Source organism: Danio rerio, chromosome 20 (genome assembly GCF_049306965.1).
Source record: "Danio rerio strain Tuebingen ecotype United States chromosome 20, GRCz12tu, whole genome shotgun sequence".
Lineage (NCBI taxonomy): Eukaryota > Metazoa > Chordata > Actinopteri > Cypriniformes > Danionidae > Danio > Danio rerio.
The window spans coordinates 15,259,037-15,271,301 of NC_133195.1; the positions used below are offsets into that span (position 1 = coordinate 15,259,037).

The following is a 12,265-nucleotide window of genomic DNA, read 5'->3' on the forward strand; positions in this document are numbered from 1 at the left end:
TAAAACGGAGTGGTAGGAACCTTGGGCACATATCGCGGGCGGGGTCTCAGGACGTGAGAGAAAGCCAGCCCAATTACAGGCACGAGTCACTGACCGAAAAATGCCTCCGGGTCCCCGACCCTCTAATCGATATCAACGCAACCAGCAGAGCTGTCTTCAGGGACAGAAAGATACTGAGTCGAGGATCGAAGGGATCTGATGCGGCTTGTGTAGCGAGATCCTAAGAGGGCATGAGAGGGGGCGAGGTGGATTAATTCGCTTAGCGCCCCTGAGGAACCGGATGATGAGGTTATGCGTTCCCACGGTGCTGCCAGCCACCGCGTCATGAGAGCGGAGATGGCAGCCACGTAACCTTGAGTGTGGAGGGCGACAGCATGCTCTCCAGCTTCTCTCGGCGTAAAGAAAGCACAACGCTGATCTGGCAAATTACGGGGGTCTTCTCTGCGAGAGACACACCATTCAGTGAAAAGACTCCACTTCAGGGCATAGGCGCGCTCGGGGAGGGGGCTCTAGCCCGAGTGACGATATTAGCCACCGCAATCGGAGGTTACCTAAGTCTTCCTCGCGTCTAAGGACCTCCAAAGATCGGCGAGGGTGCCAGATGGTGCCCTGTCTCTGAGAGAGTAGGTGCTCTATCGAAGGGACTGCCAGGGGAGGGCTATCGCGAGGGAGAGCTCTGACATCCAGGTCCGGTTGAGCCGAAGGGGCGCAACCAGCAACCTGTTCCTCGTCCTCCCTGACCTTGCACAGTAACTGCGCGAGCAGGCTCACTGGGGGAAACGCGTATTTGCGCATGCCCCGAGGCCAGCTGTAAGCCAGTGCATCCGTGCCGAGAGCACTCGGTCAGGGAAAGAACAACTGGCAATGAGCGATCTCGGGGGAAGCAACAGATGGAGTCTCCATTCTCCAGGACGTAAGGCTGCCGTGAGAGCGCATCGGCTGCATGGTTGAGCTTGCCTGAATATGAATGGCGTGCAGCGATTTCAGCCGCGGATGACCCCAGAGGAGCAGACGGTGGGCGAGCTGAGACATGCGGCGAGAGCGGATACCCCCCATACGGCTGATATACGCCACCGCCGCCGTACTGTCCGTCCTGACCAGCACGTGTTGCCGCTCCAGCACCGGAAAAAAACGGTGGAGAGCGAGGAACACTGCCAACAGCTCCAGGCGATTTGCCAATGCAACTGGGTACCTTTCCACAAGTCCGCAGCCACATGCCCGCAACGCACAGCCCCCCAGCCCGTGTTGGAAGCGTCTGCTGAAACGACAACAAGACTGGACGCCTGTTCTAGAGACACCCAGGCCTGTAGGAACGAGGGGTCGCTCCAAGGGCTGAGGGCGCGGCGACACAGCGCAGTAACAGAGACTCGGTGTGCGCGCGTGTGCCATGCGCGTCTGGGGACTCGATCGTAAAGCCAGTGCTGAAGTGGTCTCATATAGAATAATCCGTTCGGCATGAAGCGGCTGCGGATGCCATATGCCCCAGGAGCCTCTGAAATAGTTTCAGTGGGACCACTATTTTACTGTCGAGCTCTCTCAGACAGTACAGCATCAGCTGAGCGCGCTCTCCGGAGAGGCGCGCTGCCATGGTGACCGAGTCCAGCTCCAGCCCGAGAGAACAGATCCTCTGCACGGTTGCGAGTTTGCTCTTTTCTCGGTTGACCTGAAACCCCAACAGGTGGAAGTGCCGGAGCACTTTGTCTCTGTGCATAATCAATTGCTCCGAGAGAGGGCAAAAATCAGCCAGTCGTCAAGAAATTGAGTATGCAGATGCCCGCGAGCCGAAGGGGCGCTAAGGCACCCTCCACGGGCTTGGTGAGGACCGGCGGAGACAGAGAGAGCCCGAAGGGGAATGCTTTGTATTGCCAAGCTCGACCTTCAAACGCAAACCGCAGTAACTGACGGTGGCGAGGAAGAGTGGAGACATGGAAATCCATCAGGTCTAATGCTGCAGACCAACCCAGAGGACGAACGCACCGGAGGATGCGCTTCTGCGTGAGCATTCTGAACGGCAGCTTGTGCAAACAGCGGTTCAAAATGCGCAGATCTAGGATTGGCCATGACCCACCGCTTTTTTTGGGCACGATGAAGTGTGGGCTGTAAAACCCGCTCTCCATCTCGGCTGGAGGAAGCAGCTCGATTGCATCCTTCGCCAGGAGGACAGTAATCTCCTCTCGCAAGACAGGGGAGGACAGGGGGCTGACCCTGGTGAATACACACCCGTGACTTGGGGGGCCGTTTCGCGAACTGAATCGCATAGCCGAGTCTGATTGTGCGTATGAGCCACCGCGAAGAGCTGGCCCGCGCTAACCAGGCAGGCAGAGCTCTCGCTAATGGACTCATCGCTACAATCGCTGACGGACCAGCAGTGGGGCAGCGCGGAGTGGGTGTGCTGATCCAGGAAGCGCGCAGGTCCCACGGAAAAGCTGGAGGTGAGATATTTGCTCTCACTCCGCACCAGAGCTCCGGAGGGGAGGCTCGAGGGGTGGGAGAAAGGAGACCGTCCTCCCAGCGCTCGTGAGCCACTGGCGAAACACACCGAATCTGCAAGCTAGAAAGCATAGCGTCCCAGACTGGCAGATGTCGGGCTGTCACATCCGGGGAAGTGGAAAAGTGCCCTTTCATAATGTTTTCATGGCAGTAAAAAAGTGCCATTGGAAATAGGGCCCCGCCCTCCAGCGGGGAAAGAGCAAGTTCCCTCTTCTCCAGATGGCCTGTCTCAGGGACGCTTTGCGGTCCGTTGCCAGACTTAGCTGCATTCTGGGCAGGGAGGCTGCCTGCTTCCGAGGTGCCCGACGCGCTCGCTTCGCCAGAGGCGTGTGCGGGGGCGGAGCAGCTCTCGTAGGCGGGTGCCTTCGGCGAGGAGCAAGTATGAATGGCACGGCGGCCGGAGCGGGCTACGGACCGCCGATAAGACATCACCCATCAACTGCTCTCTCACCGCCTTGAATTCCTGGGTGAATTCACAGACAGTGTCGCCGAACATGGCTTGGGATATGGGGAAAGTCAAGAAAGCGGACTTCGCACATATCAGCCAGGGGTGGCGCTCCTGGATCACTAATGTGGACATCGTCCTCCCCAACGCACACGCAGCGGATGCAGTAGTCCGAAGAGCTAAGTCGGCGGCGGTGCGAAGCTCGTAAGCCTGGGTTGGACCCACCCTCGTGCAGCTCGGCCAGCGCCTGCGCTAGGTAGCGCTGGTAGGTGGCTATCGCATGCAAGGCGGAAGCAGCCTGGCCCGCAGCTATGTAAGCTCTAGCTCCGAGGGAGGCAGATAACTTACAGGCTTTGGATGGGAGACGAGGCGGACCCCACCCCAGGCGGACCCCACCCGCGGGGATTGACCGCCATCACGCACTCAACCTGAGGAATCGCCACATACCCCCTGGCTGTTCCACCGTCAAGAGTGGTGAGGGTGGAGGGACACGCAGCACGAGCAGAAAAAAGTGCTTTTCAAGACCGCGTGAGCCTACTGTGCACCTCCGGGAAGAAGGGAACGCCCCTCCAGTCGGTCCGGCCGCGGAGCTGGGGGATAAACCATCTGCAACCCACGGCCGAAGCAGCCCGGGAAAGCACGGCTAACATGTCCGTTTCAGGATCCGTAGTGACAGCGCTCACCAGCCCGAAGGGGGCGAGCGGGTCTGGATCATCATCGGACAATGAAAGCCCACCCTCCGATGCCGCGGTGGACGTCTGGTCTCCGGTGTCATCGGGCGTAAGGGCTACCATCTGTTAGACGGATCGCTTCCCCCGCCCGAAGCTTGGATGGAGCGCTTAGAGGCGCGGGAGGTCCGCGGTCCCGTAGGCAACGGATTATCTCTCGCTGAAACCCTGAGATCTGCCCGAGTGCCCGCTGCAGAGCAGGGGACAACTGGGGTGGTTAGCCCTTTTGCAAAGGCTAGCCGCGATCTTTACTGCACAACAGTCATGGCATCGCAATGACGACATGAACTGCCTGCGAGCAGCGCATTAACATGCTGGACCCCCCAGACATGTAACGCAGTGCCCGTGCCCATCATCCGAGAACAGGAAACCACCGCATCCAGAAACGCACAGTCGGAGCGCCGTCCTGAAAAGGACGTGCTGCACGACTGTGTTGCTCTTTCTGTGAAGTTTGCAACTTTATACGCACCGCTCTGGAGGACCGGACCCAAAGAACGCCAGGCAAGGGAGAAACCCAGCTCGACCGTCTGCCGCTACGTGTACACACTCTGGACCGGGAGAATGCTCTCGTTCGCTCAGAATCGCTGGTCACAGCAGGAGGAACCCTCATCGACTCGATCAGAAAGTCTCTGAAGCGAAAAGGATGGCGTTTGCTCGCTCCAGGTGTGCTTATATGCTGGGATAATTGGCAATGAAGTACACCTGTGCATGCTTACGCTGCCAATTCATTGCATTCATTGGCCCGTTCAATACTCTTTCAGACAAGCGGCTTCTGAACCGAATCCTCCCATTCGTGGATTTCAATCAATCCACTCTATGGCACTGAAGTTCCTCAACCGAAGGGGAACTGTTTTTATTTTCCAGGTGTGTGAGTACAAGAGTGCAGTGCTATGGAGACTGCATCTTCTGTGCACCTGTTGCCACTATAGGAAAACTGATGTGGGTCCAGTGTGGATGGCAGAGTCTTTTAGATGTGCCAGGACCAACCGCTTAAAGCACTTCATGATGATGGGTGTGAGTGCTTGCGGGTCGGTAGTCATTCAGGCATGTTGGGCTGGAGTGTTTCAGCAATGGCACAATAGAGGTGGTTTTAAAGCATGTTGGCTCAGATGCTAGGTTAAGCGACAGGTTGAAAATGTCCGTGAATGCCCCGGCGAGCTGTTCTGCACGTTGCTTTGAGGACATGCCCAGGAATACCGTCTGGTCCAGCAGCCTTAAGCACATTGATTCGAATCAGTGCGATGTAGACTTCTAAGGAAGTGAGTGTGAAAGGTGAGTGGTTGGTTGAGAAAGTGATCCTGCTGTAGGGTTCTTTATTGTCTCTTTCAAAGCAGGCATAAAAGTCATTTAGCTCGTTCAGGAAGGAGACATCTTTGGCTGTGGGTGTGGACTGGCTGGGTTTGTAGTTGGTGATGGCCTGGATGCCCTGCCACATGCGCAGAGGATCAGAGTTCAAAAAGTGCTCCTCAAGCTTTAGCTTGTTAACAGTGCTTGGCCTTTTTAATGCCCCTCTTCAGATTAGCCCTGGAAGTGCTGTAGGCCAGTGCATCCCTTGATCTAAAGGCAGTAGTGCGTGCCTTCAGCAGGAGTCGAACCTCCTTGTTCATCCATGGCTATGCATAATCCTCCACCTCTGGTCTTAAAGGAGTCGTCCACCATTCTGTCTGGTTCTGTACAGCGTTGTCTGGTATCCTGCTGTTTAGCCATGTTTCTGTGAAAATCATGATGTTACAGTTCCATAATCTTTTGCTCTGGTTGATGTGTAGTCGAATCTCATCCATTTTGTTCACCAGTGACCATACATTGGCGAGGAAATGCAGGGTAAAGAGAGCCAATGTGGTGTTAGCTTAAGCTTAGCTCTTAGCTCCGCTCTTCTGCCTCCTTTGATAACGGTCTCTATGCCGCCTTTGAGCACTTCTGCCCGACTGGGCGGGGCACTCAGCCTGGGGTGTTCTGGCGATCTCAGGGATGAGTGGAAGTTTGCAAATAAAATTATCTGGAATGCACAAACCAATACCCATAATCTCCTGTCGGGTGTACGATGTAAAGTCACTACTGTTCTACACGAACAGACCTGAAATGAGCAGGAATAATACTGCAAAACTGCAGATACTGGAGAGACGCCGGGCCTCACGATGTGTATGCGCTGCCATCTTGCCTTAAGTATGAAAGGTATGAAATATACTTATAGTGCAAAAGGTTAACCAAAGATGAAAATGTACTCTTTTTTACTGGTTCTGTTTATTACAAATGAAGATATTTTGAAGAATTTTGGAAACCAGTGAAAAAAATACTATGGAAGTCAATGTTTGTTGGTTTCTAACATTCTTCAAAATGTCTTAATTTGTGTTCATCAGAAGAAGTGCATCTTTTGAAATAAGTGGAGTGTGAGTAGCCTAATTAATGACAGATTTTTTATTTTTTTTGTGTGTAAACTATCATTTTAAGGAGATCATTATGTTGTGGATACTACAGCAATGTGGCAAGGATACATTTTACACACAAGACAATTTAGATTTTTTTTTTTTATCATACCTCCCAGTAGATTGAGTCATCAAAGCAGTTTTGGTCGGGTGGCTGTCCCAAAAACGGAATCTTCATAATTAGACCTGGAGAAGGTATCAATGATATTTTACTTTGTACTCCAGTGATGCAATATTAGATGAGTAAGTGACAGAAAAAAGACCAAAAGTGTATTTTAAAATGCCTTGCCCATTTTGTTTTTCTAATACTTATATGCAGTTAAAAAAATACAGGATTCCACACAATTCATTCATGTTGTTCTAACATAAATCAATTAAGTTAACTTTACAAATTTAAGTAAATTGAATATATATATAAAAATTAAGCTCCCCCCTCCAAAAAAAAAAAACAAAACAAAAAAAAAAACAGAATTGTGTTGTTTCAGCTTATTTTAAATAAGTGGTTTAAACAAAAATAATCTTTTGAGCGTATGCTTAGATTTTACCAAATTATATCCCCAGCACATTATTTGATTAATTATAATAATAAGATTTAAAAAAAGTATGTAAAAACAAAGTTTATTGTACAAATTGTCTGGATGTCTATTGTAGAAGGGATATGTTCAAGTTTATATATGCATACATTATATTTAAAATGGCAAAAATAACAACAATTTTACATGCTTTGCAGATCATTTTATTTGAATTAGTAATGGTAATTAGTAATTGGAATAGATTAGTACCCACCTGTGATCAACCCACCAACCAAAGCAAACCCCAGAGATGATGCCAACCCAGCTGCCTGATAAGTTGGTGAAACACTGGAATAAACAAGCACAAAGATGTTAAGAAACCATTTTGTTTCCATACTGATGCTAAAATGTAAAAACCTAATGTAAAGGAACTGCCAGGTTACCCTTCTTTCCTCTTCAGTGCTGCTGCCAAAATGCCAGCAACGCCTCCCAGGATGCCCGGCATGCCATGAAGGTTATGCACACCACAGGTGTCTTGGATGCCAAGTTTAGAGGCGAGTATGGGCTAAGATAAGAAAAAGGTTGGATTAACATGTGATATATGTTTATGATATATTACCTGTAACGTTCTATTATTTTTAAAGCTCTGCTTTGTTTGCTTAATTGTCTATTCTCTGTGAATTTGGTTTAATATTCCACTGACGTTCTGATAATAAAACCATAGTGGTAGAAAACAAATATTATGGTAGTCAATAGTTACTGCTTTCCATCTCTGGAATGCAATACAAATGCGCCAGTCAATGCCATAGCACAGGTGTAATGTAAACAGCAATATGAATGATTATCTGATGTTTTTGTTTTTGGGACTCAATTATTTATTATTTTCTTCATTACAACAACAAAAAAGCATAGTATGCTTCTGATTAGTCAGCTATGAAGAAACTGTTAGTCAGACAACAAAGTCATGCGCACATACACTCTCTGATGTAACTGAACTACAAAATTGCATACATATTTAGTTCAAAATAGGCTGTGTATTCGTCTGCTTATCGTGTCTGTGATATGAATGAAAATGCATACAGTGAGGAACTTGAAGCCAACAGTGGAGATGATGCCCGCAGTGATTCCAATCAGCATGGCTCCAAATGGCTGGATGTCCATGTCAGCGCAGGTGCCCACAGCGACACCTCCGGCCAGTGTGGCATTCTGAATGTGAACCTGTGCCAAAGAACTCAATAGGCTAAGACATAAGGCTCATGACCTGGTCAAATGTGGAAAAAAAATAATATCAAGAGATCAGTAAGACCCACCATGTCAAGTTTTCCTTTCTTCTCCACCAGACTGGAAGTAGCGTAGGCAGCAAGAGCACAAGCAGCCAGGGAGAAATATGTGTTGACAACAGCTCTTAACTGGTGATCGCCAGGTGTAGCAATAGCAGAATTAAAGCTAGGCCAGAACATCCACAGGTAGACTGTGCCTGAACACACAAGACAATACCCAAATTGAGTATGTTTAGGAGTGTCTATTAGCCTTATTCTTTGTCCATCTCATGTCTGATTCATGTCCATTGATATGTAGATGTTAAAAACTGCTCATTAATGACTAACATTTTCTTATTTTAATACTCTCCTTTTTATCTATAGTCATGATCACAATTGTTTGTAGAGCAAGTCTTTTTAATCGTTTCCTGCCTTTTCTTATTCCTAGTCATTTCTCCCATAGGCAATTGATTTGGAAGTTCTGAAACAATCGCAAAAACTAGTGCACTTCTACACTGTAAAATATGGTCAATACAAGCTTAAAAGGATAGTTCACCCAATACATGAAAATGTACACATTATTTACTGGTTTTAAACTTTTAAGAGTTTTAGATATTTTGAAGAATGTTAGAAACCAATGACACCCATATGGCCCGTTTTTACTGAGTGGTACAGTATGGGTCGGTACGAGTCACCTTTATCAGGCTTGCCTTTTTACTGCCAAAAGGGTACTAATGGTACCTTCACCAGCACATGTAACCTCTTCCTAGAGAGTAATTCCGTCATTCCAAGTTCTTAATAGTTTAAAAGCTGATGATAATAGTTAAACATGACGTTTTGTTCATGGTTTAGGCTGTTGAAAAAATAATTTGCTCTCTTGTTTTTTCCGGCTTCTCCATTGATTTTTGCGATTCACTTTCGCGTCTGTCCGTTTCTGAAAGGATCAGATGTCAGAAGCACTTCAAATATCACCTGCACGTTATTATCATCAGCTCAAGAACTTTGTTACTACAAATATAGACACTCAAAAGAAAAAATCACGAGCTCACTGGAGAAAGTGAAACCTCCCGCAAGTTTAGACGACCTCGTCAAACAAAAAAATAAAACGACAGATTTTGTTCATGGCTTTGTGGCTGTTCATTAAGAGGACGACAAGGTTTGTTTGAGCTTGAGTCAACCATGGCTTGTTGTTATATGTATATAGTAATACGATGTAATGTCTTGGCTGTGTATTTAAAAATGGCTTTTTTTTTTTTATTCTCCTGCTTGTGTGCACTAGTGACGTTTCTCTGTAAACCAATAGCATTCAGCTGTGCTTCTTGCTCAGCCTTTTGGTACTCTTGTTTTGATATGTACCCTTTGCAAAGGGTACCCAAAAAGTGGTACTGTACGGTTCGCTTTTTGGTACCTTTTGACAGTGGAAACAACCATAAAATATTGGTAAAATACTGTATACTGTATAATAAAATACTTTACACTGTATGATAAAATACTGTACTGTACCACTCAGTGGAAATGGGCCAATAGTAGAAAAAACTAATACTATGGAAGTCAGTTACTGGTTTTCCAAATATCCATTTTGTATTCAACAGGAGAAAGTCAATCAAACAACTTTGGAACAATTGGTGGGTGAGTAAATGATAACATGATTTATGCTTGACTTTTTTTCTTAATTATTATTATTATTTGTATGCTTACCAAATCCCAAATCCTCAATGATATGAAGACCCATTACTTGCACTATCCTTATTTATTATCTGCTTTGAGCTACAGACATAAAGACTGTTCAGTGTGTAGGGTCAGATTTACTAAACAGGACAGATTAGTGTGACGCTGCAGTCCCATAGAATGTAATTTACTAAGAGCAGCACAAATTAATAACACTGCATTCCAAATAAATAAACACAACAACATCCTCTGTTCTCTGCGTTCCCCCTCTTATAGTTTCTTTCATGGTATGTTAACAGCAAAATTGGTTAAGATGCTTTTTTGAGGGATGTTATGTGGGGAATAATGTACAGTACATCCAGTTAGTTGTAATTGTGGAATAAAACATCACAGGCTTATCAGTAGTTTTTTAAGACTGAAGAGGTCTGTTTGGTGAAAAACAACCAGCTTGATGTACTAAACATTATCTAAACATTTAGACAAAACATTATTCTGAGCTGTAATTAATTACTAGCTCTTTAATTAAATGCAAAGCTTGCAGGTAATAGTTATTAACAAATGGTTGGATGCAGCCAACATTATATTTTCTTTGGTATTATTAATTATTCAGTGGTCAGAACAGTGCAGTTGCAGAAAAGTATGGCAGTGACGTACACATCTAGCACAGGTCCAATCACTGATCCACTCTCATGCTTCACTTTGGGCATGAAACAGTCTGGTTTATTCGCTTCTTTGGGGCTTTTCCATGCCGTTAACTTTCCCAGATGTGGGAAAGATGGTGAATGTGGACTCAAAGTCAGAAATATAAGCACCCACTCCCCGCCCTTTTTTTTTTCTTTCTTTTTTAAAATATTTCCTAAATGATGTTTAACAGAGCAAGGAAATTTTCACAGTATGTCTGATAATATTTTTTCTTCTAGAGAAAGTCTTATTTGTTTTATTTCAGCTAGAATAAAAGCAGTTTTTATTTGTATTTTAATCATTTTAAGGTCAAAATTATTAGCCCCTTTAAGCAATTTTTTTTTTCTACAGAACAAACCATCGTTATACAATAACTTATCTAATTACCCTAACCTGCCTGTTTAATCTAATTAACCTAGTTAAGCCTTTAAATGTCACTTTAAGCTGTATAGAAGTATCTTGAAAAAATATTTAGTTAAATAGTATGTACTGTCATCATGTTATTTTTAATGTTTAATTATTGCAAACTTTAGTAAATCACATTTACTCTTAATAAATTTAAACACACGCTTCCCATAAATTTTGCTTCAATGAAGCATCTTTAAATGCACATGCAGTACAGTCATATGCAAACTTTCTGGTTTGCCTAAACATTGGTTGACTTTAAAACTCCTATTAATGGCTAAAAACCCATATAACAGTTTTAGTTAATGCCAAAAGAGGGTTTGGTGTTAGCAATTGTGCCCCCTAATGTCTTAGGCTGTTCGCAAAATTGAAGACTTTACTGACCAAGGTGAAATTATCCAAGGCTTTTTTTTTTTGTTTTTTTTTTTTAATCAAGACAGACTCTCCTGAATCATAATAGCATCAGTATAAGACTCTCAATAGATGGTTTTCATTCTCATGTAAATTCTTTTGTATGTGATGCATTATAAAAATCCAGCTTTAAGCATATGCAAAATCCTATATAAGAAGGTCCATTTGGCACTCTGATTACACAACTGGAAAAAAAGGAAGATTTCTGTTGTACACATACCGATCATTGCAAACAAGTCTGAGTGATAGACTGATCCATCATTGTCATGGCCATTACGCAGACCAGGCCTATAGAGAACACGAGCTACCGATAACCCAAAGTAAGCCCCAAAAGCATGGATGGTCATGGAGGCACCAACGTCAGAAACCTGTTGAGAAACCAGAATGCCTTTGAATAAAAGATGAAAAACTTCTGAAGGAGTTCACATTTGACTCTGGTTTATTTTTGTGTGTGTGTGTGTGTGTGTGTGTGTGTGTGTGTGTGTGTGTGTGTGTGTGTGTGTGTGTGTGTGCGTGAGGTTAATTTTCTGGAAATAACTCTACTATTTAATAACAATTTGGACAATATCAAACTGAACCCTGGTAAAAATACTAATTCAGATTTTAGTTGTATTTTTTATTTAAATAGTAATCATTAAATAATAAATTATTTAAAATTTTGCAATGACAAAACAATGGTATAGGTGTATCATATCATAATAATACATCAACTATTATACTATAATCTATCTGCCAATTCAAGCATAAAAATGTTAATAGTTTTTTTTTTTTACATTAATTTATTCTGACACAGTATCTCCTAGAAGACAAAGAGGTTGTTGCTGTTATTGGAACACTGGGTGTTTTATCCTGCTAACTTTAGGAAGGAGTTCAAAATTATCTAAGCTGATTTTTCCCTCATCTTTGGCCTATAAAATTAGCTAGCAGGAAACTAGATATTTTACAAAGCTATGTTACTAATACAAAGGAAAACAAACCAGATTAATAGGAGATTTAATGCTTAAACTTGGCAAGCTAGATAGATGTTGTGTGAACAAAGTTAATTATTTTCCTGGCATTGAAAGATATGTCCTCTTTTATGTGTTGGCTGTGCTTTTGTGAATCGTACATTATCTCTCAATCCAAAAACAAACAAATTAGCAGAAACGAGCAATAAAAAACATTTCCATGCACATTTAAGCTAATGCAACAATCAGACATTCAATGTTAATGAATGTAATATAAACCCACAAAAACGTATGTT

General features: G+C 44.6%; 1 protein-coding gene and 1 long non-coding RNA gene across 3 annotated transcripts in view; one reads left to right on the top strand and one right to left on the bottom strand.

Annotated features, from left to right (window-relative positions):
* The window catches only part of rhag (Rh associated glycoprotein), a 37,882-nt gene that overhangs the window by 4,426 nt on the left and 21,191 nt on the right, over nucleotides 1-12,265 (bottom strand). The window contains 6 exon segments of one of the 2 annotated variants that reach the window (NM_212845.1): nucleotides 6,199-6,272; nucleotides 6,873-6,946; nucleotides 7,042-7,163; nucleotides 7,679-7,816; nucleotides 7,909-8,075; nucleotides 11,243-11,390. In NM_212845.1, coding sequence (NP_998010.1) covers nucleotides 6,199-6,272; nucleotides 6,873-6,946; nucleotides 7,042-7,163; nucleotides 7,679-7,816; nucleotides 7,909-8,075; nucleotides 11,243-11,390 — 723 coding nt within the window. 2 annotated transcript variants of the gene reach the window in all.
* LOC141379260 (uncharacterized) lies at nucleotides 8,668-11,492 on the top strand. The gene is made up of 2 exons (XR_012395769.1): nucleotides 8,668-9,261; nucleotides 9,388-11,492. It is a non-coding gene; the product is annotated as an uncharacterized lncRNA (long non-coding RNA).